The 26,292-nt window shown below is 39.1% G+C and overlaps 1 protein-coding gene across 2 annotated transcripts in view; it reads left to right on the top strand.

Moving 5' to 3' along the window:
- Window positions 1-7,584: 7,584 nt before the first annotated feature.
- Window positions 7,585-26,292, top strand: part of hbs1l (HBS1-like translational GTPase) — a 43,161-nt gene continuing 24,453 nt past the window's right edge. The window contains exons 1-4 of one of the 2 annotated variants that reach the window (XM_046869429.1): window positions 7,585-7,780; window positions 8,295-8,360; window positions 9,220-9,360; window positions 11,984-12,169. In XM_046869429.1, the coding sequence (XP_046725385.1) occupies window positions 7,738-7,780; window positions 8,295-8,360; window positions 9,220-9,360; window positions 11,984-12,169 (436 nt within the window). In that variant the 5' untranslated portion in view covers window positions 7,585-7,737. Of the gene's footprint in view, window positions 7,781-8,294; window positions 8,361-9,219; window positions 9,361-11,983; window positions 12,170-13,170; window positions 13,612-26,292 lie in introns of those variants that run through there. The other variant, XM_046869430.1, reaches the window with a different exon arrangement.

The raw sequence follows: 26,292 nt of genomic DNA, 5'->3' as shown, positions 1-26,292 counted from the left end.
CAGTGATTGGTCATTACAGAAAATAAAGATCAGTAATTGGTAATTGATGATAATGTGATTAATTGGCATTGAGGAAAATAGTGATCAGTGATTGGGCAGTGGGGATAATAGTGATCAGTGATTGGTCATTAAGAATAATGGTGATCAGTGATTGGTCAGTGAGGATAATAGTGATCAGTGATTGGTCATTAAGAATAATGGTGATCAGTGATTGGTCAGTGAGGATAATAGTGATCAGTGATTAGTCATTGAGGATAATAGTGATCAGTGATTGGGCAGTGGGGATAATAGTGATCAGTGATTGGTCATTAAGAATAATGGTGATCAGTGATTGGTCAGTGAGGATAATAGTGACCAGTGATTGCTCAGTGAGGATAATAGTGACCAGTGATTGCTCAGTGAGGATAATATTGATCAGTGATTAGCCATTAAGAATAATGGTGATCAGTGATTAGTCACTGAGGATAATAGTGAACAGTGATTAGTCATTAGGAATAATGGTGATCAGTGATTGGTCATTGAGGATAATAGTGATCAGTGATTGGTCAGTGAGGATAATAGTGATCAGTGATTGCTCAGTGAGGATAATAGTGATTAGTGATTGGTCATTAGGAATAATGGTGGTCAGTGATTGGTCAGTGAGGATAATAGTGATCAGTGATTGGTCAGTGAGGATAATAGTGATTAGTGATTAGTCATTAGGAATAATGGTGGTCAGTGATTGGTCAGTGAGGATAATAGTGATGAGTGATTGGTCAGTGAGGATAACAGTGATGAGTGATTGGTCAGTGAGGATAATATTGATCAGTGATTGCTCAGTGAGGATAATAGTGATTAGTGATTGGTCATTGAGGATAATGATGATAAGTGATGAATTGTTGTTGTCACAAACGCATGACTCACTCAGGCTTTACACACTGGTGTTGGTGAGTCGTTCCGATCTTCTGTTTAAACTCTTATAACCAGCAGCTCTATAGTGGGTTTCCAGTCACCAAATTAAACGCAGTCTAATCTGAATCAGTTTATTCGCTATATTTGTCTTTAGGCTCAAAGGCTAAATCTGTTAAAAAAAGTCACCAAATCCAGTGAATAAAGTCAGACTCGACAAGCGATGATATATCCTATCAAATCTACATTTGTCCTTGAACAAAAGCCTGTTATTACATAAACATCAAACTGCACGTCGCTTTCTACAGTGTGTTGTTTCCAAAGCATTATGAAAATTACTGTCAAACTGTTGATATTTCAGACCTAATCTGTGGAACAGAAATGTCTCTACATCTACAATCGCTAAGTAAAAGTACTTTATTAAAAAAAAAAAAAATCCAAAACAGTGTTTTGTTGTTCCCTGATCTTTTATTACTGCCACTAATCATGATGCCCGAGTCACGTCCGATCACATCACTTGGATTGGCCCATTGTCTCAGAGCACCGATGTTCCCCGCGGTACCACGGGGGGTATTGTTGTGGCCCTGTGTGGGGTTAAATGTGCTCATCCATGCATCTCAACCCTCAGGAGGCGGATCGGTGGGTAGATTCCTTGTTAGTCACAAAACAGGATTGTGGAGATTACCTGGGAGGAGCCTGCAGTCCAGAATGACTCAGAACTCATTACAGATTTCTGGAAAGGAAATCGATTGGAAGGAAAAACCTGAAAGTCTTGCAAGTTTTAAAGAGTATGTGCATCTTTAATGGGATTCATTATTTTGGAATAATTGTTTTGTTTTGTTGTTAACCCAGCCATTAAGGTTGCACAAGCCTTAGTGCCGGTCCCAAGCCCGGATAAATGGGGAGGGTTGAAACATCGTAAAAAACAGCGTAAAAACGTGCCAAATCAAACATGCGGATGGTCCGTTGTGGCGACCCCTAACGGGAGAAGCCGAAAGAAAGTTTAAGTTTTGTTGTTAATTTTTAGCTGAAACCTTTTTTCCTAAAGAGCGTCATTCTTCAGTAAAGTGGTTAAGGCTTTGGGTTACTTATCAGAAGATCTGGGGTTCAAGCCTCAGTATTGACTAACTGCTGCTCTTGGGGCCCTTTAGTAAGGCCCCTGACTTTCTGTGCTCCAAGAGTGCTGTTACAGAGTTGTGCTTTTAATTATAAGGTCTTATCGAAAAGGTTTGAGGCTAATGTTGCTAACCAAAGATGAAGATTCAGCTCAAAGGTTGCCGTCTTGACACCATTGTGGAGATCCAGTGCGAATCAAAGAAAGTGCTTGACAAGCTTTGGAAAGAAGACGTCCAGGACACGTTACAGATAAATACATATATATAATATATATATAATAGAAGGTGTAATACATAGATACATTTTTCTTTCTGTTATCCCTTATTTCACATTTTCGATCGCTGATTTATTTGTCCGTAGTGGGGCGTACATGGATATGGACGCATTTGGACACGTTGCATTTCGGATGTCTGCTAAAAACCGATCGGACTCGTTTAGGAAGAGCAGGAATGCAGCAGGACTACCTGGGAAATTGGGGATTGTGTAAGAGTGCAGCGCTCTAGCACACAAATAACTGTTGTGCTCTAAATGATAGAAAAATAATAATATTGATCCAGAGCAGGTGCAGCATCCGTGCGTGTAACGGTGAGTGAGTTGGCAATTTTGATTAGACTGATAGTGTGAGATAGAGGATTTTCACTATTACTTGTTTCCGTTATACCAAAGTCTGTCACTTCAACATCATGTATGGGTTGCCATGGGGACTGGCACAGACACACAGACACACACAGACACACACACTTATACACATTATGAGGCGTGAAGTTGAACTCGGTTTGTCTCTCTGCTCTAACAGTGTGTGCTTATTGTCACTTCTGAGTGGATAGCAGATTTTAGAGAAGTCAATACACACACACACACACACACACACACACACATGCACAGATGCAAAAACAAACATGCTTAATCGTTTCTATTAATATACATTAGTATTATATCTACTTTTTTCAAGCTCAAGGTTACTCTCTCTGTGCTCACTCTTCTGTTCTGTCTCCAGCTCTGCCTCTGCCATGTTAATCTGTATTCTATGTGACTCTCAGGACACGCCTCGGTCTCTGTAGTGTTGTAATAAGTCATATTCACGTGGCAGCAGCGGTGCTGAGAGAAATCGATCTGCATATCAAATACTGGTCATAAAATAGTAGTCACTTTCTTGATTAAAAAAATTTAAAGCATTAATAATAATTATTATATAAGTAAATCGACGAATAAAGCAGCGTTAACTTTTATGCCACTGCACCGATGCGAATATCTAATAATATATAATATTAAATAAATGAAAAACATCTTAGGATATATATCTTAGGATATATATATATATATATATATATATATATATATATATATATATATATATATATATATATATACAGTACAGACCAAAAGTTTGGACACACCTTCTCATTCAAAGAGTTTTCTTTATTTTCATGACTATGAAAATTGTAGAGTCACACTGAAGGCATCAAGGGCTATTTGACCAAGAAGGAGAGTGATGGGGTGCTGCGCCAGATGACCTGGCCTCCACAGTCACCGGACCTGAACCCAATCGAGATGGTTTAGGGGTGAGCTGGACCGCAGAGTGAAGGCAAAAGGGCCAACAAGTGCCAAGCATCTCTCGGGGAACTCCTTCAAGACTGTTGGAAGACCATTTCAGGTGACTACCTCTTGAAGCTCATCAAGAGAATGCCAAGAGTGTGCAAAGCAGTAATCAAAGCAAAAGGTGGCTACTTTGAAGAACCTAGAATATGACATTTTTCAGTTGTTTCACACTTTTTTGTTATGTATATAATTCCATATATAATTCCACATGTGTTAATTCATAGTTTTGATGCCTTCAGTGTGAATCTACAATTTTCATATATATATATATATATATATATATATATATATATATATATATATATATATATATATATATATATCTTAGTGGCGGGCCATGCATTTGGTACCTGGGCCATAGAAACCATCAATACAATACAAAAACACAGTTAAGACTTCAAACCTCTACACTACAACCTCTACAACCTCAACTGTGCACCTACATCATCTGGAGCAGTTCAGAATCAATATTTGTCTAATAACATGACAAAAACATTAAAAATGTAAACTAAACACAACCTACTCACCAGAGATTCAGACTCATAATTTGCACCGCTCCTCAGAGGCTGTAATCCAGTGGTCCCGCTTGTATTCACTGGTCTGGAAGTGGAGAACAGACCCTTTCCCGGGCTGAGACACGCGAGCTAGCATTTGAGTTGGCCGACCTCCTCACGATGTCTAGCTTTTCTTCAAAATGGATTTTTAAGTATGTCAGAGACCAAATATATTTCTCTTCCTCCTTAGGCAAAAAAAGTCTAACTCAGATGTATTAATGTGTGCAGCGCTACACACGTGTTTTGCCAGTCTAACTTGGCTGTAACAATTTCCCTCTGACCAACCAAACAGAGGATGGAAAAATGCTGACACTATTCTGTGCCAGCGAGCCGCCCTGTGAGGAGAGTGTGAAATCTGATTGGTTAAAGAAACAGAGCCAATGGTAATATTCTCAAAGGTAAAAAGGCCAGCAGTACTGACTCTGAAGGCTCTGGGCAGATTAGATTGACACGGCAGCACATAGAGGTTAAAATCTGATCTGACAAAAAATCGAACATCCACATACACGTACTGGAAGCAGTGCAGCCAAGAGAAATGAAGAGAATAAAATGTTGGGAATAAATTAACAAAATTTCATGGAACAAATATAGAAATGCAGGTTGTAATTGTAGGACAGTGCTTCTGATAGTCTTTAGGCCAGCAGAGAAAGCTTTGTTGGCCCTCACTGCCTGCCACTGATGATATATATATATATATATCATGGCCACTCAAGGCCATGTTTGCTGCGGAAAATGATTAATTCTTCCCTTACAAATATTTCTCATTCATAGTATTTTTCTCACAGCACTTTAAATGTCAGTGTGATTTAAATGTTCTCTCCGTCGCGCTCTTTCTGTCTTTCCTTCTCTCTCTCTTTCTCTCACACTCTCATTTTGTTCATTCTTCACTGTCAGTGTATTTAGGTCAGTTTGTGAAAGCATCAGGCAAGTGCACCTCAAACTCGAGTGTGTGTGCTGCAGGTGTCGTATTTTTCTTTTTTTTTTTTTTTTTTGTTCCACGTTAAATTTAGACCTGCACTCAAGTGTCAAATGTCATGCAGATGTGAATGACACCTTTCAGCAAAGATTGCAGACTGCTGGGGAAGATCAATCACGCACACACACATACACACACACACACACTCACGCTAGCACACACACACACACACAAACACACACTCTGATTCATCTGGATAGTGTGGTTGCATTTTAAGGTCCAGAGCTAATGGAAAGTTTGAGTATTGCTGTTTTTTTTTGCAGGGCCTGCGCATCCATAATGTGTTAGTAATCATCTTAGTAAGTTATCTGACCACCATGAGTTTCCGAAACAGCTTTAATGCACTTTAGCATAGATTCTAAAAGTCTCTAGAACTGTTCCTGAGCAATAAGCACGAATGTTCTTTCAGAAGATACTCTTATCAGTCTGTGTTTTTGATGCTGGTTGGTGGAAAGTGTACGCTCTGAAAAGTTCTGTGTTCATTCTGTTCATTTATATTGACTGAAGTAACATCTTGGTCCTGTGGGAAATGTTGTTTCGTTTCACTGTCTACTGCATTGTATATGAGTGGAATGACAATAAAGCCTGCTTGACTTGACTTGACCGGTTTTTACGTTCATTAGAGTCTGTTATCTGTACTGACTAATGATTTTCTATTTCTAACCAGTTGTGCTAAACGTTCTGGTGGAGAAAACATGCGCATAAGTGGAGGCCTTGGAGGAGGTGGAGGAGGAGGTGGGGGGATTAAGGTGGTTTCCAGGAATAGGCAAAGTGCAGCAGCTGTGGGACAATCAATCGACACTGGGAGATAACTATTACATGGGGAATTTTTCTTCAACCTTGATATCACTCTTTTGCATCTAGAGATTATCCATATTGCACATGATGAACATGAGTACAGTACAGAATTTTCCCAGCAGGGTGGAAGCAGGATGAGAGCTGAGGTAGGACACATATGGAGCAATTAGGGATTTCGGGTTTTGTTAATGCCCAAGCAGTGATGTCATTTTCCAACCAGTAGCCAGAGTCTATGATAACGATTAGAAATTCCTTGAACAAATTCTTCAGACATTATATTCGCTCAGTTGTATGTTGTAATCTACAGCAGTGACAAGTTGCTTTACAGCACCAGGGTCTCCATATTGATCCTGAGCTCTGATGTTGGGTTTCCAATGCTCTCTCTCAGTGGATTCTCACTTACTGAACGAACAAACAGACAAATGAAAGAATGAATGTAGAATATAATCAGAAACTTTACTTTTCTGTTGGGACAAAGTTTTTGACAAACGTCAAGATCGACCAAGAAATGAACAGATTGGTTTTTTTTTTTTATATTTAATGTGACTACCATTTTTTTTTACAGAGTTTGGAAACAACAAAAAAGGAGTTTGTATGTTTGTGTAGTTCTATATCGCTAAACTCTACCACACTTTGTGGATGTATTGTAATTACTCGAGCCAAAAATCGCAAAATCTTCCTAGGTTATGTACAGGAAACAGAATTGGGTGGTTCATCTCTTGATCCTTCTAATCCGAATCGTTCGTTTTTTTAATCACGTGACTCCCATAGGCGCTATGCAGTGCATTACACAGGAAATTTAATTGAGTAGTTCATCTTATGAGTCCTTCGATCCAAATCGTTTGTCCTTTTGACACATGACTCCCATAGGCGATTAGGATTTTTTTTAGTCCGAATCTTGACGTTATGGAAGTCACGTGATCAAAAGATCTTCCCACTTCGTCCAGGCCTGCCTCTGGATAGTGTTCTCTTCGTTTGGAGGCCACTCTGTGCAGCTGGGGATGGTTTCTCATCAACGCCTTGGGTGGTCAAGTGAAATTTCGGAGAAAGTACATGAGCTTTCAGGATGGATTTGGACTGTAGTTAATGTCAACAGTCTGCTACATTGACTCAGGACTACAGTTTGCATCTGATCACAATCACTGTACCACGCAACATCTTTAATAAATGGACATTAATAAATGGACATTAATAAATGGAGTCTGGTTCCTCCCAAGGTTTCTTCCTTATGCCATTTTGGAGAGTTTTTCCTTCACCACAGTCGCTCATCAGGGACAAACTCACACTTATAAAGAACATATTCATCCTTTATCACTACATTATCTGTGTAAAGCTGCTTTGAGACAATGTTCATTGTTAAAAGCGCAACACAAATAAAAAATAATTGAATTAAATTAATAAATAACTAACTAAAGAACGAGGAGGTGAGCTACTCGATCTGTTTATCAGTAGCTCCATTGTCATATTTTCAATTTCATTGGAAATGTATATAATTTCTGATTAGAGGAACGAAATGAACTAAATGACTCAAAAAAATAAATAAAAAATAAAAATAAAAATCTTCCCAACACTCGTACAGTGTGGCCCAGGTCACGTGTTCAGCCTTTTTTTTTCGAAACCGACTTTTTATTTGAAAGCCTATAGGGTCACGTGGTGGCATTGCGCATGCGCAGATCTCCGAGGCAACATGGCGGCTGTGCTGCAGTGAGGTGCTTACGTCAATATTATGCCCATGGACACTTTGGCTGCAACTTTATAGCCCGAGAAAAAACCCAAATAGAGAAATAAACTGAATTTGTAGTAAAAATGTCTCGCCACAGGAATGTCCGAGGGTATAATTACGACGAAGGTGATTACTGTCAGTCTGTTTTTTTGGTTTGAGTTGGACTTGTTAACTAGCTAGTAAGGAGGCTAACTAGCTTTTTTGCTAACTTGGCTAAGTGGCTAAGCGGCTAAGCAGCAGGTGGCTGGGTTTATTATAGATACCTGCATTTGAGGAGTCTCTCAGAAGCAGCATTGATATTTTTAGTTGTTTGAGGAATGAAATTGAATGAAGTTCTTTGCTTCCTGAAGGTCTGGACTGCTAGTTTAGCATCACGTTAACTAGCTAAGTAAAGAGCTACAGTATGGGACACTTAATGAAAGCTTTAATTAGACATTTATAAAATCTCTCTGACCTTTTTAAACTGTCACAAATATTACATATAAATACATATATATTTTAATGTATATTTATTCTTTTTGTGAATCAGTTTAAATTCTATATTATTATTAGAATTTTTTTTTAAAGTACATCTCTATTGAAGTGCTGATCTTCTCTTCTTTACCCTCTTGTCTTCCCCCTTATCTGTTTCAACCAACAGATTTTGAGGACGACGACATTTACGGACACTCTGTAGACGATGACTACTGCATCTCGCCCGCGACAGGTATGATACCGTGGTGATATTGAATATATATACATACATATAAAAACCAAACCCTGATCCTGAATCACGCTCATCCCTAATAGACGGATTAAACAGATCGATCCCAAGTTTCATCCCTTTTTAAAGCACAGGTTCACAAATTATTGTCTTCGGAATCCCCCTGGCTTTTCGCGTACGTAAGTAGTGCGAATCAGGTGTGTTTGAGAATTAAAAGGTGGAAAAAAAAGATAGTAGTGATGAGATTTAATTTCAGCTCTAACACCTGATTGTGAAACAATTTCTTTGAAAGAACAACAAGCAGAAGATTTGTTTGGGCCAAAAAACACATGGAATGGATCAGTGGCAAACTGAGGACAGAGGGTGAACAGACGGTTCCTGATTGTGTGGTTCCCACGATAAAGAATGGAGGAGGAGGTGTGATGGTGTGGAGGTGCTTTGCTTGCAACACTGTTGGTGACTTGGTTGGTGTCAAAATTGGGTGTACAGGGAGACACAAAGAAAGAATGTCTGAGAAAATACAATGTCACTGTTATGAAAGTGTCATTGAAATAATTATACCATCATGACCCTCATTATAAAGATCGATATTGTGCATCTGGGTTTGTTTGTTTGTTTTTTACATGATTTTAATGAAAAACAAACACCCTGATTTAGAAATGAAAAGGTGCAGCGTAAGTGGATCTCCAGGAGAGGAACCTGTGTTGTGTAAACCACATCTGTGAGTCATTTCAGTGTCAGCGTTCCGCTCCTTGTGCAGCGAAACTGTAATTACAAACCGAGTGCATTCTGTTCTTTTATCCGAATGAATTTGAAGTTCTAACAGGTGATGTTTCCTGGTGTTTGTGCTCGATTTCTACAGCGGCTGAGTTTATTTATTCGTGCCGGGACTCGAGGCAGACGCGGCAGGTAGAGCCCCTGGAGGAGGAGGAAGAGCACGAGGATGACGAGGAGATGCCGACCTCGCCCGCCGTCACGCAGACCCTCGACTCGCTGATGCAAGGTGCAATTAACTTACAAAAAAAAATACAGGGCGTGCAGTATAGAGAATTCCTCTGACAAAAGAGGGCCACGGTCTACCAGCAAGAAAATACAGCATCATGATCAGTTATATTATAATTACACATCTAATGGCATACTCTTTATGCGCAAAAGTTTGGACACCTGAGCATATGATTGGTGTGCTTTTTAAATGTCTCATTCCACCTTTAGTCCTCTTTTGCTGTTATATTAACCTCCATTTTTCTGGGTAGATGTTTGATTAGATTTCAGCCACAAGGGTGTTAAGGTGAGGTACTGATGTAGGTGAGGTGAGGAGGTGTTCCAAAGTTTTTTAATTGGCTTAGCACTCTATATTAGGTAAACTGAATGCTACCACATCTGAAGACGTCTTCTACAACTGTGTGCCTCTAACCTCATGGTAACAGCTTGAGGAAGAACCGCATATGGTTGGAAACGGCGGGTGTCCCAATACTTTTGCCCGTACAGGATACATAAAACGTGTTAACACAAGTTCATCAAAAGTAGGAGATGTCTGTGTTTCAGCAGGGAAATAGCAGTAATTATTTATTTATAAACACACAATTTTGATATATACATTTATATACCCATTGCCAAAAAATTATTTAGGAACAATGTGCCAAACGATTCGCCAAATCTCATAACTCCATGTTCTTTTCACAATAAAGCTGAAGAAATTATCATATCCACCATTTTTACAGGAAAAAATTATTTTTGAATTTGATGACTGCAACACGTCTCAAAAAAGTTTATCAATGTGTAGCATCACATCTTCTGTCCGTATACATCTGGAAAATGAGGAGACCAGTTGCCATATGTGTCTGATACAGGATTCTGGCTACTCAACAGTTATGGGTTTCCTTTGTTGCGTTTTTCGTTACATGATTCACCAAATGTTAAACGGTCTAGATCAGGGGTCACCAACACGGTGTCCGCGGGCAGGTCGCCCGCAAGGACCACATGAGTCGCCTGCAGGCCTTTTCTAAAAATAGCTCACCATAGCGGCACTTACCATTAAAATTTTTTTATTGCTTTTATTTTTTAAATCACACTTGCATTGGTGTGAATTTGAAAATGACGATATAAAAAAACACTTTTTTGCATGTTACGTAATTGATAAGCTGTACAAACATGATGCAGCGTAGTGCATGATTTGTTCAAAATTGTTAGTGGCTCGTGAAAATGTTGTAGAAGTGATCATTTGGAAATGTAAATACTTGCAGAGATTCATAGAAATAAAGTTTTGCATATTGATATTTATCAGTTTCCTACCTTGTTCAATCATTGTTGATGATTATTGTGAGAAATCATTAACATGATCAGCGTCTTCACATAGATGAATATCATTGATTATTAATAATGACATATAATTAAAGGTAAATGGAGCAAATTTGTTATTTTAGAAGTGTGTTTTAAACTGGTAGCCCTTCACATTAATCGGTACCCAAGAAGTAACTCTCAGTTTCAAAAAGGTTGGTGATCCCTCGTCTAGATACTACAAAGTCATGCTATTGTATTAGATGCAGTTTAAAGTAAGAATTGCGCAAAGTGCAATTCAACTCTTGCATATCATCAGATCATCACAGATACAGATTTTTAACTGAACGCTAATAACCAGCCGGGTGGTCCCTATCCTCTTTAGTCCTGTTGTTAACCTAATTGGTTGCAAAATGTTCAATTTTAATAACACTTACTTTTTTCACTTTTTTTTTCCTTAATATGGTAATTTTTGTTCAGTTTAAACATTTGATATGTTTTGTATGGTTTATTGTGAATAAAATATGGGTTTCTGAAATTTGCCAAAGGAAAGTTTTTTACATCAGCGTCCCATTGTTTTTTTTTTTGTAGTTGGGCTTGTGCATTCCGATATATGCCTACAGATAAACATGCACATTTATGGATATTATATTATTGTTGTATAGGAAGTGCAGTTATTTAGCAGTAATTAGCTCAGTGCAAATGACCCATTTTTCCGAAGTGTAGTAGAGTGAAAAGTAACTTCGTAGTCAGTAAATTACTTATAATTATTTGTATTCAGTTATAAAGTAAAATTAATATAAATTCTTTGTTCCAGCTATCACTAATTCTAACTGATGGTGTTGGTTTCAAGAAGACAAAAGACTGGATTTTTTTGACCCCTTAAGATTTTTTTTTCAATTTTTTCATTTAGTATTTATTGATGTTTTTGTGGAAATCAATGGCTGAAGTTTTCTGGTGTTGTAAATATTTTCACTGATCTGTGTGTGATGTGAAATCGTCTCGTGACGGTTCTGGCACGGTTCGAGAAACTCTCCTGTTTCACGGGAAGTTTAGTTGCAGCGAAGGATGTTGTAATAGTTCGACATAAGCGCGAGGCTCCTGTAAGGGAAATGTTGCAGATGTTCCTGTGGAGCTGATGAAAGTGTCATAATGATGGCTGTGTATGTGTGTGTGTGTGTGTGTGTGTAAACGTGTCCTTGTATTTCAGCCAAAATATGGCCAAGATACACAGAATGAGGGCTTATGGTTTTGTCGACATGTTTTTATTCAAGATGACGTGTGTGTGTGTGTGTGTGTGTGTGTGTGTGTGTGTGTGTGTGTGTGTGTGTGTGTGTGTGTGTGTGTAGGTCGTCTGTACTCCTGTTTGGACCAGATGAGGACAGTGCTGGGAGACTCGGTGCCTGACTCCACTCTAAACGAGGCGGCTCTGAAGTTCGACTGCGATCCTCACCGAGCTCTCGACTCCATTCTGTCCGCAGGAAGCAACAGCGAGCAGGCGGCCCCGCCCAAAACCCTTCCTCCACCACAGAAAGGTACATGCCCCCAGTCTGGGGTACGTCTCAGCGGACCTTGTCCGAACTTCAGGGGCTTTCCAAAAGAGGACAAACTTTTAGGCTCTCAGATTTTTGTGTCGTGTCTCAGCAGTATTAATGACTCCTGTGACTTTTGACATGCTTCAATAGTTTGCAATGTTTCATTAAATGTACAATTTTATCCAGAGCGAGTTTCACTTATCTCATCGACACAACTGAGCTGTGGGTTTAAGGGTTAAGGGCCCTGCTCAAGGGCCCATTTTTAGTAGCTTGGTGGTGCTGGGATTTGAGCTCATGACCTTCAGATCAGACATCCAATGTCTTAACTACTAAGCTACTGCTTCCCTACATGTAAAATAAATATATATCTTGTGTGTGTAAAATTACCGCCATAAAATTGCGTTAACGCAAATTAGTTTTTATCGGCGCTGATTTTCATAACGTGTGATTGATGCAGCGCGCATTTCAGTTTGACCATTTTTATAAATGTTTATAAATAAATACGAGGCGAAATCAAAACCTTCAACACACATTTATTCATGACGTCCTTTCTTTACTCAGATATAAAAAAAATTTTAAACCACACCGAAAAAGTTTTCAATCGCTAAACTCTTGTTTTACCGACGCGCCAAATCTCAAATCAGCACCAAAATATACAACACAGCTGACAATCAAAACAATGTTTACATTTTTTATTTTTATTAAATCTATTAGAAAAAGACACTAAAAAGTACCGGTCTAAACACGATTTCCAATTCAGTACTTCAGTACTTTTTCTTATAATAATCTGCTCTCTTCTGGGAAGATGTTCCACTAGATTTTGGAGTGTTCTTGTAGAGATAAGTATGAGATTCATTCAGCTATTAGTAAAGTCAGGTAGTGAATGTAGGTGATGTGAGGAGGCCTGAGGTGCGGTCAGCGTTCACATTCATCTCAATGGTGTTCAGTAGGGTTTAGAGCTCTATAGCAGGAGATCTTCCACTCCAACAAATGTAAAGCAGATTTTGGGGGAAGAACCACATACAGCTGGAAAGGAAGGTTTCCCAGTACATTTGTTTGTTTAATGTAAACATAGTGTTTTGAGAGATTTTCTGCTTGGCTCTATATTAGCTATTAGCCGGTCAGTTAGAAAAGCCTTTCAGGGACACCTTTTGACGCTTCCTTCCAAGCTTTCATTCAGTTCCTACTCTGGAACTCGGGGCGATCTCCTGAGCTCCAAGTTCAGCAAGTCACCTAAAAAGAAATAAATTTTTATAAATATTTAATATTGATATTCAATAATCGATATCCTATAACTTATTTAATATTGACCCGAGTAACGTATTGCCTTTTTGTTTTGTCTCTCCGTCCGATCTCAACCGTTGTACGGCTGCCTGCGGTCTTCCTCGTCCTCCACCTCCTCGTCGCGCCGATTCTCTCTGCATACAATTGGCCCTTGTAAGGTAAGGAGCCTTATCTCTTTCCACACCACATAACATTGATAGGGTCACACACGTAAACTCGACACATTCGGGGCTTCCGTACAGCCTCGGCGATCTTTTAGCGCAGAATGAGCCGAAGGACCGCGGTCGGGTTTCTGCTGCCATGTCAGGATCGAGCTCATGTCTGGCTCAGTTAATAGCTGAGCATGAGTGTAAACGTGAAAGTCCAAATATCTTAGGTTCCTCCAGTCTTCACCTAGGAACTGGTATTTCATTCTCTGGTGGGCTTGGAGTTCCTCCCAGCCTGAGCAGTCTCAGCTCTGTAAGGCCCACCCCCAGCCTGAGCAGTCTCAGCTCTGTAAGGCCCACCCCCAGCCTGAGCAGTCTCAGCTCTGTAAGCCCCGCCCCCAGCCTCCTGCACTTGGGTAGTTTGTCCCTGCAAGACTCTAAGGTGGCTGCAGCATTGCCTGTCTCACTAGGGAGTCTAAGTACCTCCTGGCAGCCTAGTAAGCCAGTGGACGTGGGTGTGGCACCAGGTTTTGGGGTCAGTGCTGAAGGTGGGAGCCCCTCGTTGGCTGAGCTGATTCGGGAGCATCAGAGTAACAGTCCTGAACTTTTCAGCTCCTTGCCAAGCCTGCAGCTCGCAGCTAATCCACCGAATCCACTCAGTCTCAACAATTTGCCTCCAAATCCACTCCCCCTTCCCAAACCTTCTTCTAAAGCTCCTCCTCCCGGATTTTCCGCAATGCCGTCTTTGTCAGACCTTCTCAATGCTAAGCTTCAAAACCAAACGCTCTGCCAAACGCCTCCCAAAACTCGAGAATGGAAATCAGTCCAGGCTAAACAATCCCTTCAACCCCAACATGCCGATTTGAGCGTCCTGATGTCACAGACGTCGCCCGAGCCTTCAACTCCTCCCCAGTCCGCCGGCAAATCGCCATGCTCGGCCCCTCTAAGCGTTTTCGCAGAGCCGTCCGTATTCGCGCTCACCATGTGCGTGCAGATGAGGAAAAGGCAGAGCCAGTGTGGCAGAGCGGGGCATCGGGTTTCCCAGTACTGCACGGCAAGATCGAAAGAACGGGCTCAGGGTCCACCCCTGTATCACATCACCCCGTTCTCCTTCGACACGCCGTCTCCCGACGACGTCGTCAGAGCCAACCAGAAGAAAGCGTTCACCAGAGACTAGAGTGTCGAGACTGAGACCTTATAAACTTTTAAACTTAGAATAAAAAAAAAATCTCTCTTCATATTTTCAATATTCTTAATCGAATATCTGTAACCTTGAAAAAAAAACCTCCTAATCTTTTTAATGTTCTATTGATGCAGGTTTTTAAACTGATTTTTGATGTTTTTTTGGATTTGATCTTTGTTACTGTTTTTTTATAGACAGAATATTTTTCTGGTATTTTAATAACGCTATCAACAATCGCAGGAGACAAACGGGAAAACAAAAACAATAAGAAACAAATCGTACGTGCAGCTGCCGCCTATATTTCGATGTCAGGGACGTTTCAGGTTCACCACAGAACCTAAAAAAAAAAAAAACAACTTAAGAGAGCAGCTTTTTTTTTAGGGGTTGGGAGACACCTGAAATTCAGTTTATATCCATTTATATGATTTTTTTTTTTTAAACAAAAGGAAATTTAACCTTTATTCTGATTATAAATCCATGCTATTGAAGCCTGTTCATTTAAAAGAAAAAATGTTTTTTCCTTTTACGCACCGATGTGCAGTTGAGATTGGTTTTGATTGATGTGGGCGTAGGCCTGAGGTTTTGTGTATATACCGAAATAAAGATTTCATATTCTGAGATTCGTATGTGTGATTGCATGGGTTGGGTCGATGTGGGTGCTGGTGTGTGTGTGTGTGTGTGTGTGTGTGTGTGTGTGTGTGTGTGTGCGTGTGCGTGTGCGTGTGTGGTTGTAGTAACCCAAAGCGTGTTAATGGGTGTGTAATGTTGTTTATCACATATTCATGACCATGCGTGTTTGTGTGTATGCAACACCGTGCGTTCTGGCAGGCCACACTGAGGTGTAAACACACCCAAGAGCATTCTGAAAAACCTCAGCTCAGGTTTTTGCTGCGGTGTACATGACCAACCACAAGCTGAGATGTTCACGAGGCGTTCAGTTTGAACTAGGCTGAACTATTTCAAGTGCTAATGGCCCTCTTGTGTAACAATGACACGTTTTTCTATATATATAATATATATACAGTATATATAAAGGTGTTTCAAAATGTGTGACGTATGAGTTTAAGGGTTATACGAACGAAACCTGTGCGACTTTTAAGATCTTCTGCTATAGAGCTCTAAACCTTATTGAACCACTTTGGCGTGAACTGGAACGATCTGCACCCCAGACCTTCTCACATCACCTCCATCAGTAACAGCCGAATTTCACACGATTCTCCACAAGCGCACACTAAAATCTCTCCTCCCGGAAGAGTGAAGATTATTACACCAGCAAAGCGGAGACTAAATATGGAACGGGATGTTGAAAAAGCACATATCAAGTGTTCACAAACTTTTGTCCATGTATTATAGCCTATAATTAGTGTCAGGTTTTATTTCCTTTATCTAGCTAAGGCTTGAATGAAGTGGTGTAACGGTGCACGTATTTGCACCGAAATGCATGTGGCATAAATAAGAAACTAGAGTTACTGCCAGTCTCGTGATTCGGACCTCATTAGTGTTCAAAAATGTTCTCTTAAAAGGAAAAAAAATCCTGACGATTCAGACAATATCGCATAAGTGAATTAATCTTATCTTTAGAAAATTAATTTATCAATGTAAAACACGAACATGCGCATCTGTATAACCCAAATGGGGTCTAACAAATGTAAACAATATATTTTCAAGTTTTTTAATTTATTAAATTTTATTTATTTGATTTAATTTGTGGCAATTTAATCGATTACACAGTTTAATCAATATAATAAAAAGGTGTATTGCATTGATTTAACTTGGATTTTATTTTTATTTATTAAATGTTTTATTTTAAATCATTAAAATTTTTTTTTTACCAAGCTGCCATTTTATTTAAAATTGTAAAAAAAGTTAGTTATTTACAAATGTTAATAAATGAGTTTAATAATAATAATAATAATTATAATAATAATAATAAAACGTCGAACAATTCTGTTTTGCACGTCCTTATTTTTATATATTTTATTTTTTACGAGAAATCATAAATTATTTATTATTTTTTTAATTATTACTTTTTTTTTTTTTTTTTTTACCAAGTCGGCTTTTTTAGTTAAAATTGTTTTTTAAAATGTATTTACAAATTTAAAAACGACAAGCAATTTTGTTTCGCGCTTCCTTTTTATTTTTATATATTTAATTTTTAAATAAATATAAAAAAAATTGGTTATACCAAGTCGCCATTTTACTTATGAACGTTAATAAACGACTTTAATTTAATAAAAAATACAACGAGAAGCAGACGCTTCACCGAAGCGTGAATTTTGTGTACCGCTACGCCCCTCCTACCAAAAACCTATTTGCTGTAGTGTTTTTGTTCTTTTTAAGCTTGCTTTAGACCCAGTTCTAAACAAAACCAATCATGAACCTCTCATTCTACCAGTGTTTCTAGAGAAACTAAGACCTAAACCAGGTTTCACAGTATCTTTAGTAAGTAGTTCAACACAGGGATCTCAGTTTTGGAGAAATAATCAAAAATGAACAATAAATTCCAACCAAACAATTCCACTTTCCACTCTGAATAATAACAGCATGTCCTGAAATTGTCAAAAAACAGAAAAAAGAACACATTGGAATTTTTTGTTTGTTTGGGTGCATGTGGAAGCTCTAGAACACAGTTTACATCAGGTTATTTCTTGTCACAATAAAAAAACAAAACATGAAACAATTGTTGGTGAGAAACAGGGAAATGGAAAGTCCCACAGTGGAAAATGTACTGCCTGTGAGACAGGACTGAAACTGGAGACTCCTTCCGAAAGATTTCCACCCTATCGAATTTGATTAATTTTCTATAATAGTTCTGGCTAAAATAAAAAATCTGACTATATTGCAGATACCTGAAAATATGTTCTTTTTGAGCATCGCATTCCCCACATTGAGTCCCACTTTTCTCTCATGGCTTCCTCCACTCTTCCGGGAAGATGTTTTGCTAGATTTTAGAATGTGTGTTCGTGGACACGCGTTCAGGTAGGCGAAGCGAGGAGACCTGGGATCACGTTCCACGTTCACTTTCCCAGTAGGAGATTCCTTCGGTTTGAGTCTCCTAGTTCAAGTGAAGGAAAAAAACTTCATGCGGTTTTAAAAGGAACCGCATACGACTGGGAAAGTCGCGCGTCCCGATACTTTCGCTTTTTTAATCTGTGCGAGACCTTTATACCGTGAAGGTTATCAGACGTTTACAGAATTGAGTCGGACTCCCAGTATGACCACGGGGTGGGCGGAGACTTGTGCAATTATCACAACCTTTTCGCTTCGCTGTAGTATCTATTATGTTCCGCTACAACGCTGGGACCAGGTCTGTAATTAGTGACCAGTCAACAAACACACAGAATGTTAAGAAGGGAGAAGGGAATCATTTCTCATGACGGTTTTGAGTCCAGTTCCTCTCAACGTTCCTTCCTATATAGAGATATGAATATAGATAAGGTGTAAATTTTGGTGTTTGATGTGTAGAGCTCATACCCTGAAGGTTGTGTTTCTTCTCTCTCTCTCTCTCTCTCTCTCTCTCTCGCTCTCTCGTTTTCTCGCTCTCTCTCGTTTAACAATACTTGAGATTACACTTGGGGTTCCTCAGGGCTTTTCTCTTCAGAGCCAGAATTCGATACACCGAGGCATTTTATTTATTTATTTATTTATTTATTTATTTATCTTTCCTTCATTTGCATGTACAGTATACGTGTCTGAAAGTCAGCTGAAAGTCTGTTCACCCTTTCTTTTCACGTCAGAACGAGCACGTTAGTTTTTTTTTCTTTTCATCCCCATGCTCGGATCCGTGCAGACCGAAAGTCCGTGTTGGAAACCGTGAAATTCGACGCCTTCTGCTGAATTATTAATGCCAGGATGTGAGATCTGAGGCAGACTAATTTTTTTTTTTTTAAACACTGTGTACTGAGTGAGACGTGGGTAAAAACAGGAAAGACTGCATTTGAGCACAGAGATGGCATCGATCTCTCTCTCTCTTACTCTCTTACTCTCTCTCTCTCTCTCTCTCCCCTGCTCTCTCTTTCTCTTACTCTCTCTCCCTCTCTCGCTCTCTCTCTCTCTCTCGCTCGCTCGCTCGCTCGCTCTCTCGGTTCAGTTCATCCGTGCTTTATAGGCATGACTTGTACATCATATCTCTTAAACATATAGTGAAAGTAAATATAAGCAAGTTAGACAGAAAACACACACACACACACACACACAGACACACAAACACTTCTATATCACTCTGTAGCGGCTGTCTCTTTTTTTTCACACTCTCTGGCTTAGCATTATCCTTTCTCACATTGTATGTCTCTCTATAAGTCTCTCTCTTTCTCTCTCTCTCTATTTTTTTTTCCTGTAAGTCTCTCATTTTCTCTCTTGCTGTCTCTACTTCTTTTTGTTTTCTCTCTCTATCTGCATATCTCGCTTTTACTCTAAGACTTTTTCACTCACACACTCACACACTCTCTCACTTTATCTGTCTGTGAGTCTCAAGCTCATCGTTGTCTGTCTTTTCTGTCTTTATTTCTCTATTTTGTCTGTCTTCATTTATCTCTCCAAGTCTCTCACTCACTCGCTCAGTGTCTCAGTCTGTCTGTCTATATTCCTGTTTATCTCCTGTTTTTTTGCATCTGTCTGTCTTTGTTTATCTCTTTTGTCTGTCTGTCTCACTCTCTCACTAGATTGATCTATCTATCTATCTATCTATCTATCTATCTATCTATCTATCTATCTATCTATCTATCTATCTATCTATCTATCTATCTATCTATCTATCTATCTATTTATCATCTTTTTTCAATCAACATCTGTCTGTCTGTCTCTCTCTCTCTCTTCCTCCTTGCCCCCCACCCTCTGTCTGTTGGTCTCTGCATATTTCTCTCTCTTTCTCTCTTCCTCTGCATCCTCTTCTGTTCCTCCCTTATCTTTCTTGGTCAATCTCTCTCTTTTTTTTTTTTTTGCTCTTTGCTTGTGTCTCTCTTCTCCAACACTTCTCACCCCTCCCATCGCTATCTTGATGCCATCTGACCACCTTTGGCTTCTCTTCCATTCCTCTTTTTCTTACGCTCTCTTTTTTTTTTTTCTTTTCTTCGTACTTTCTTATTTTTGCCACCTACACAGGAAAAAGTGACTGTGACAGCTGGCCCTCGGCTGTTGCATTTCCCTCGGTTTTTTGCACTTTGTGGGTTCTGCTGAAATGCAGATATGTCATGCTTTGAAACAGTGCAAAGTTTCTCTAAATTGGTCATAGTGAGAGAAAGACCCAGAAAAAACACACAGAGAGAAAGAGATGGAGAGAATTGACCCGTTGTTCAAACCACGAATGTTCATCATACCACAGCGCACTCGCTCTTGTGTGTTTTTTTTTTTTTTCTGGTTAGTCATTTGTATGTTGGTGGTTTCTGGGTACATCCCTGCCTGGTCTACACACACATACATACACACACATACATACCGTGTAGTGAGTAATAAAACCAAGCAAAGGTGAAAGGTTGGTCGTGTGTGTGTGTGTGTGTGTGTGTGAGTGAGATTAAACCTCTAATTAAGTGCTGTTTCAGTGTACCACAACCTGAATGGTGGAGTTGATGAGTGTATGAGAGAGATGTGAATAGTGAGTGGGGATTCCCCTCCTGTGATCCCGAAGCGACTGTACACTCACACATACAAAACACCAACTTGTGGCAGATGCATGTTGTTTTTGTTTAAAAGAAGAGTATTTCCCCCTTTTTAAATTTTTTTATTTTTTTATTTTTACTTTTGCTGTAATGTCCTGTGTTGCAACAGCTCCCCCAGCTGGATTCCAGAGTTCCTGAGAGTTAGCTGGAGTGTGTGTGTGTGTGTGTGTGTGTGTGTGTGTGTGTGTGTGTGTGTGTGTGTGCGTGCGCGTGCCCATTCCAACAGGAATGTTGTGGAATGTCAGAGTAACGAGAGATCTCAAAAAGATCTTTTTGATCTGGTAAAAAAATGGAGCTTAAAACGCTATACTGAGGACCGTGTATATTGTATATCTGACCATGTGGGTCTTTTTTATTTTTTGGAGACGTGGAAACTCAGTGGTTAAGGTTTTGGACTCTGGACTGGAAGTTTATATTCCAGCACCACCAAGCTGCCACTGCTTGGCCCCTTAGGCAAAGGCCCTTAACCCCTTTAACTGTTTGGTTGTAAGTTGCTGTAGACAAGGGCGTCTGCCAAATACCTTAAATGCACCTGCTTTTTGAACATCCAATCCTGTTATAATACCTTCACTCTTCTGGGAAGATGTTCCAGTAGATTTTGTGGAGATTTTTTCCACTCATTCTTTTAGCCACAAGCGCGTTAGGGGAGGTGAAGAAGCCAGAGGTGCTGTTCACATTCATCCCAAAGGGTTGGAGCTCTTTAGCAGTAGATCTTCCGGTCCATCCCATATAAAGCAGATCTTCATGGTGCTGGGGCGCACTGTCTTGCTAGAACAGGTTGGGATCTTCTAGTTCAAAGATATCTGACGTAATCGTGTTTTCAAAAGAGTTTAACCAAGAACCACATACGGGTGGAAACGGCAGGTGTCCGAATACTTTTGCTCATGTATACGTGTTTTGTCGAATGATCAGTTCTGATTGGTTAGATAAAAAAATCCATAGCTGACACCTATCACATATCACACTGAATTAATAGAAAGATTTTTTTAGATTATATTTGACACTATGTGCATTAACAATACGAAATAATAATGAAGTCCCAATCCGCTCGCTTTCATAGATACGAGATGCAGAAAATCCAAAAAGAATTGCGGTTGTGACGACAAAAAAAAAAAAAAAAAAAAAGAGAAGAAAAAAAGCGAAAATAAAACAGTTTTTTTCCTGTTATGTCTCCAGGAAGTTACAGCTCTACCTCTGCCATGTTAATCTGTATTCTATGCCACTTTCAGGACTCGGTCTCCGTAGTATTGCGATACGTCATATTCACGTAGCAGTAAAATGTTCTTTTTTTATAATAATTAAATGTAATTTTTATTTATTTAATTTTTTTATTTATTATTTTTACAAACGACTGTTAAACATTTACCAAGAAGACGTTTGTAAAAAAAAAAAAAAAAATGTACACGCTTTATTACATTTCCCGTTTGTTTACAGCATTACGAGCTTTCCATCAGTCCCTCCTCCACCTTCACTCTAGTTCCTCCTCAGACAGGTGAAAGCACCGTGTGGATAAAGTGATGAAGAAATAGGCTGGTTGGAGCCTTTGCTGGTGTTTGGTGTTCACACTCAGATCCGTTTTCCTTGGAACAGAGCATTTACATATCCTGGTGGGCGTGGCCACAGGTGTGTGTGTGTATACGCGTCCTCAGGAGGGAGCCGATCTGTCACTAGAAGCTTCGGGCTATTCTTATGAAAATGATCATGTAGAAAGGGGTGACATGGAAACAGCCCTGGGGTTGGATTTGGGCGGGGGGGGTTTACAATACAGAAAAGTCCCACTCTGAGTCAAATGTGTTCGGAATCGATCAGTTTTTTTTTCCCTCCATTATTTTCTGGATCAGAAATGCCACAAGTTCAAATCCCAGCACCACCAAGCAGCCACTGCTGGATCCTTGAGCAAGTCCACTTAACCCTCAACTGCTCAGTTGTAAGTCTCTCTGGATCATCTGACCATGTAAAGCATATTTTCTGTGTTTGTCAAAAGTTTTGGGACGCCCGACTTTCCAAACATGACAACCTCCACTCTTCTGAAAAGATTCCACCCAAAAGCATGTTAGTAAACAAGGTACAGATGTAGGTGAAGTGAGGTGAGGTGAGGAGGCCTGAAGGGTGCAGTCCACATTCACTTTCATCCCAAAGGTGTTCAGTAATGTTTAGAGCTCTATAGCAGGAGATCTTCCACTCCAACTTATGGAAAGCAGATCTTAATGGAGCTGGCTTTGTACGCAGGGGCATCATCATGCTGGAGCAGGTTTGAAGCTGCTAGTTCAAGTGAAGGTAAAACTGAAGATTTTACCACTTTCAAAGACTCGTATACAAGCGTGTGCCTTCGTCTGTGTGGTAACGAGTTTCGGGAAGACGCACACGCGACTGGAGAAGTCAGGTGTCCCAATACTTTTGTTCATGTAGTGTATTGAATCACTACATGACCATATATATATTTTTTAAACGGGACTATTTTTCGGTACATGAAAAGCCTCCTAATCTCTTGGTGTTAAACAAATTCCTTATGAATTAGGAAGATAAGAGTAAACTGGACCGCTAGCTGCGTTAGTTAGAAAGTCGACAATTAGATCAACTAAGGTTTTTGTAGGGCGCAACATTTTGTTGTTTTAGGTGTAAAAAAAAAAAACATTATTGTGTGTCTGAGGGATAGACATTCTGTTGGTGTGTGTATGTGTGTGTGTATGTGTGTGCACACAGGTGAAGGAATTATCTCTACCCCCTTCACCACTTCCTGGCCTTGCGGCTGTGCCGGCAGAGTCAGGTGTTTTGTGTGTGTGTGTTTGGAAGATAAAGGTTGATTTTGTAGGGGATGGGTTTTTTGGTTCACTGTGGGTGTGGTCAAATGTCCATAGAAATACTGTAATCCTTCATTTTGTACTTTTGAATCCACTGTGTGTTCTGCGTTAAATCGAGCACAAATTTGATCAGTCGAAGATGTGTTATGTGTTGATGGTGGTGGTGTTTTGACACCCCCAACCCCCCCATCCCCCCCAACCCCTCTACAAGGCCCCAATTTCAAAACTTTATTCTCTGTTCAGTTCTCCATTACCTTAATTCTGCTTTGTAGTAGTGTATAAAGGAGAAATGTACAACAAAGTATATTGTATCAGCAATAGCAATAATTTAAACAAAAAATTGCCTGTTTTATTAGTTATGTTTCAATCCGTCGAGGTCTACATGAATTCTTCTGTTTGTTTATAAATTTACTGTATTTCTGTATTTTGATACGTTGTACAAAAATTTTAATCGTTTACGGAATTAACTTTATTAAAATAAACTTTATTAAATAATCAAATTGTTAGTGTTGGGTAATACAGATGTGTATATACGTTATTTTTTATTTATTTTTCCCCCCATTTAAAATTAAATCTTCTAAAGATATGATCTACTAAACTGTTCTACTTATTTCAGCATATTTTAACAAATGTCTTCATTCCTTTTATTTTTCAATCATTTAAAATGTGGAATTGTCCGGATTTTCTTCGTTTAAGAAAAATTGTTGAAGCTTGACATAAAACGCTAAAGAATCCATAGCGCTAGCTTAGCGATGGCAGGAAGTGGCGTGCGCATAACAACTCTAGTTTTAATATATATATAAATTGCCATTGTTGTGTATGTTTTCAATTGAAAGTGCGAGACGGACACTAAAAAAAACTTGCGTTCCACGCGTAATTCAAGGATTGCATTCGGTACACGTGCACCGAAACTGAAAGAGGCTGACTCACATAAATAAATGGAGTCACTAAGCCCGCTGGAGTTTTGCAGTCCCTCGCAAGTATTGGACCGTGCATGCGTTGTGACCCGTGTGCTAGACAAATTGTTTTTTTTTTTTAAATAAATGACATGATCGACCCATACTACAGCACCATTGCGATTTACTGTCGGTCGTGATCGAGGTACGTGCGCATGCTATAAATCAATGACCGACTTGAAACTGAAAACATTCTACACCAACAACAGGCAATAATGGCTTTAGTGCTCAGCGTTTGATAGTACGGCCGTAGCTATCGATTATTTTAGTAATCTAGGGTTATACCGATAATTCAAACGATTAATCGAGCAATCGGATAAGAAGTTTTTTTTTCTTGATTAAAGAAATATAAGAGAAAACAAGCGAATAAATATAAACAAGAATATCTGTTAAAGCCATTTAGTGCATTTAATTGCCGTATTCATAGATATCACAATGCAAATGTATAAATAAAAAAATCATGAATACGAATGTAAATTTTTTTTGTTTGCTCTTATATAAAAAAAAAAACAACTGAACCCTCGGTACAGTGTTTTCTCACTTTTGTCACTTTCTTGGCCTGAATCCTATGGAAGCCTATTTTAACTATTTCTACGTATTTTAAATGTTTTTTTAATTGCAACTTTATTTCCCGTAAACATCCGACATTCCTGGTGAATCCGCGTTAACCATGTTGTGGGCCTGAAGCTGTCGGTGTATAAAGGAGGCTCCTCCTACTGCTTCATGTGTCTTGTTCCTACGGCTTCGTTTGATACCATGCGATGCTAGTGAGTGTAGCCCATTTAATTTTCAATGTGTAAAACTTTCCAACACTACAGAGATGATGACGCTGCCCGATTGGCTAAAAAAGTTGTGGGAAAGTTGAAATAAGTCAAATAAATAAAAAAGCCTCGCTGTTTTTCCCTTCGTTCCTCCATTTTATTTATTTTTGGAAGCGTCTTCTGTGTTACCTCTCCAGAGTTCTCCAGAGTTTAGCGGGTTGTGCGTCAGTAATAAAGGTCCGTGGGGAAACACATTGCTCCATGTGTAGTTAAGTGGACTAAAAGATTTGAAAATACTCCACTTGCAATTCGTTTCCTTGTATTGGGACCGTTCTGTCCAGTGGATATAATAGCTGGAAAATTTCCATAGGAACTTTATCTGGGGAATTTTGGAAATAGGTACCATTAGGAGATTGGTGAATACGCAAATCTCAAGATGTTTCTTTGTTTTGATGATTTCACGATTTGCACGAACGCTACTTGTAACAGAAACCATTCACTATTGTTTTTACTGGTTCTAATGGCAGTTTTCTTGGTTTTAATGGAAACTGGTTGCAGTGGTGGATCTCTACTGGAAAGTTGTTGCCTTGCGTTGGTTGTGTAACGTCTAGTGAATACCATTAAGGACCAGTAGAACTGCTTGTAGGTCATACAGTGGACACCAATAGTGACCATTAGATCCTTCAGCGCACAGATTCCAAGAAGCTTCTTTGTTTTGATGATTTAACGATTTGCACGAACACAATGCGTAACGGAAACCATTCGGTAAAGGTTTTAATGGTTAGGAGCTGATGGTTTGTAATGGTGCTCGTAGTGGAAACCATTAGAATTTTTGTCTTTTTAAATTTTGCATTTGGTTTGTTCAGCAGAAATGTTACCCAGTCGTGAAGACTTTACTTTAGCGAAATGCTGAGACTGGAGACTCCTTCCTCAATGTTAAAAAAACACACACCATCTCGTAGATGGCGTCACCACAACACAACACAACAGTTACACCTTTTATAAAAATCTTTTTATTTACAAATCGCTGTGCAAATCGTGTTTTTTTTTTTTTTTTTCCTCTTTCTTTCAAGGATTGTATTAAAATATGTGTTAAATATGAACCTTACTGACAGATCTGCTGATATGGAAACACCTTGTGACCAATCAGAATTTAGCTTTTAAAGTGTCTAAAGTCGAAAATAAAAAATTCAAAATGTTAGGCCTTTGCAAGTCTTTATATTTGCTGTTCTAGGTCGTGGATTATTTTAAACAGTTCTAACTCTAATGAAAGCATTTTATAATTTATTTCTTTATTTTTTTAGTAGTTTTCTTTCGTGAGGCCAAACATAATTCTCT

Source organism: Silurus meridionalis, chromosome 16, assembly GCF_014805685.1.
Source record: "Silurus meridionalis isolate SWU-2019-XX chromosome 16, ASM1480568v1, whole genome shotgun sequence".
In the NCBI taxonomy this organism is placed as follows: domain Eukaryota; kingdom Metazoa; phylum Chordata; class Actinopteri; order Siluriformes; family Siluridae; genus Silurus; species Silurus meridionalis.
The sequence above is the reverse complement of the archived record's forward strand: the minus strand, read 5'-3'. Positions and strand labels throughout refer to the sequence as shown.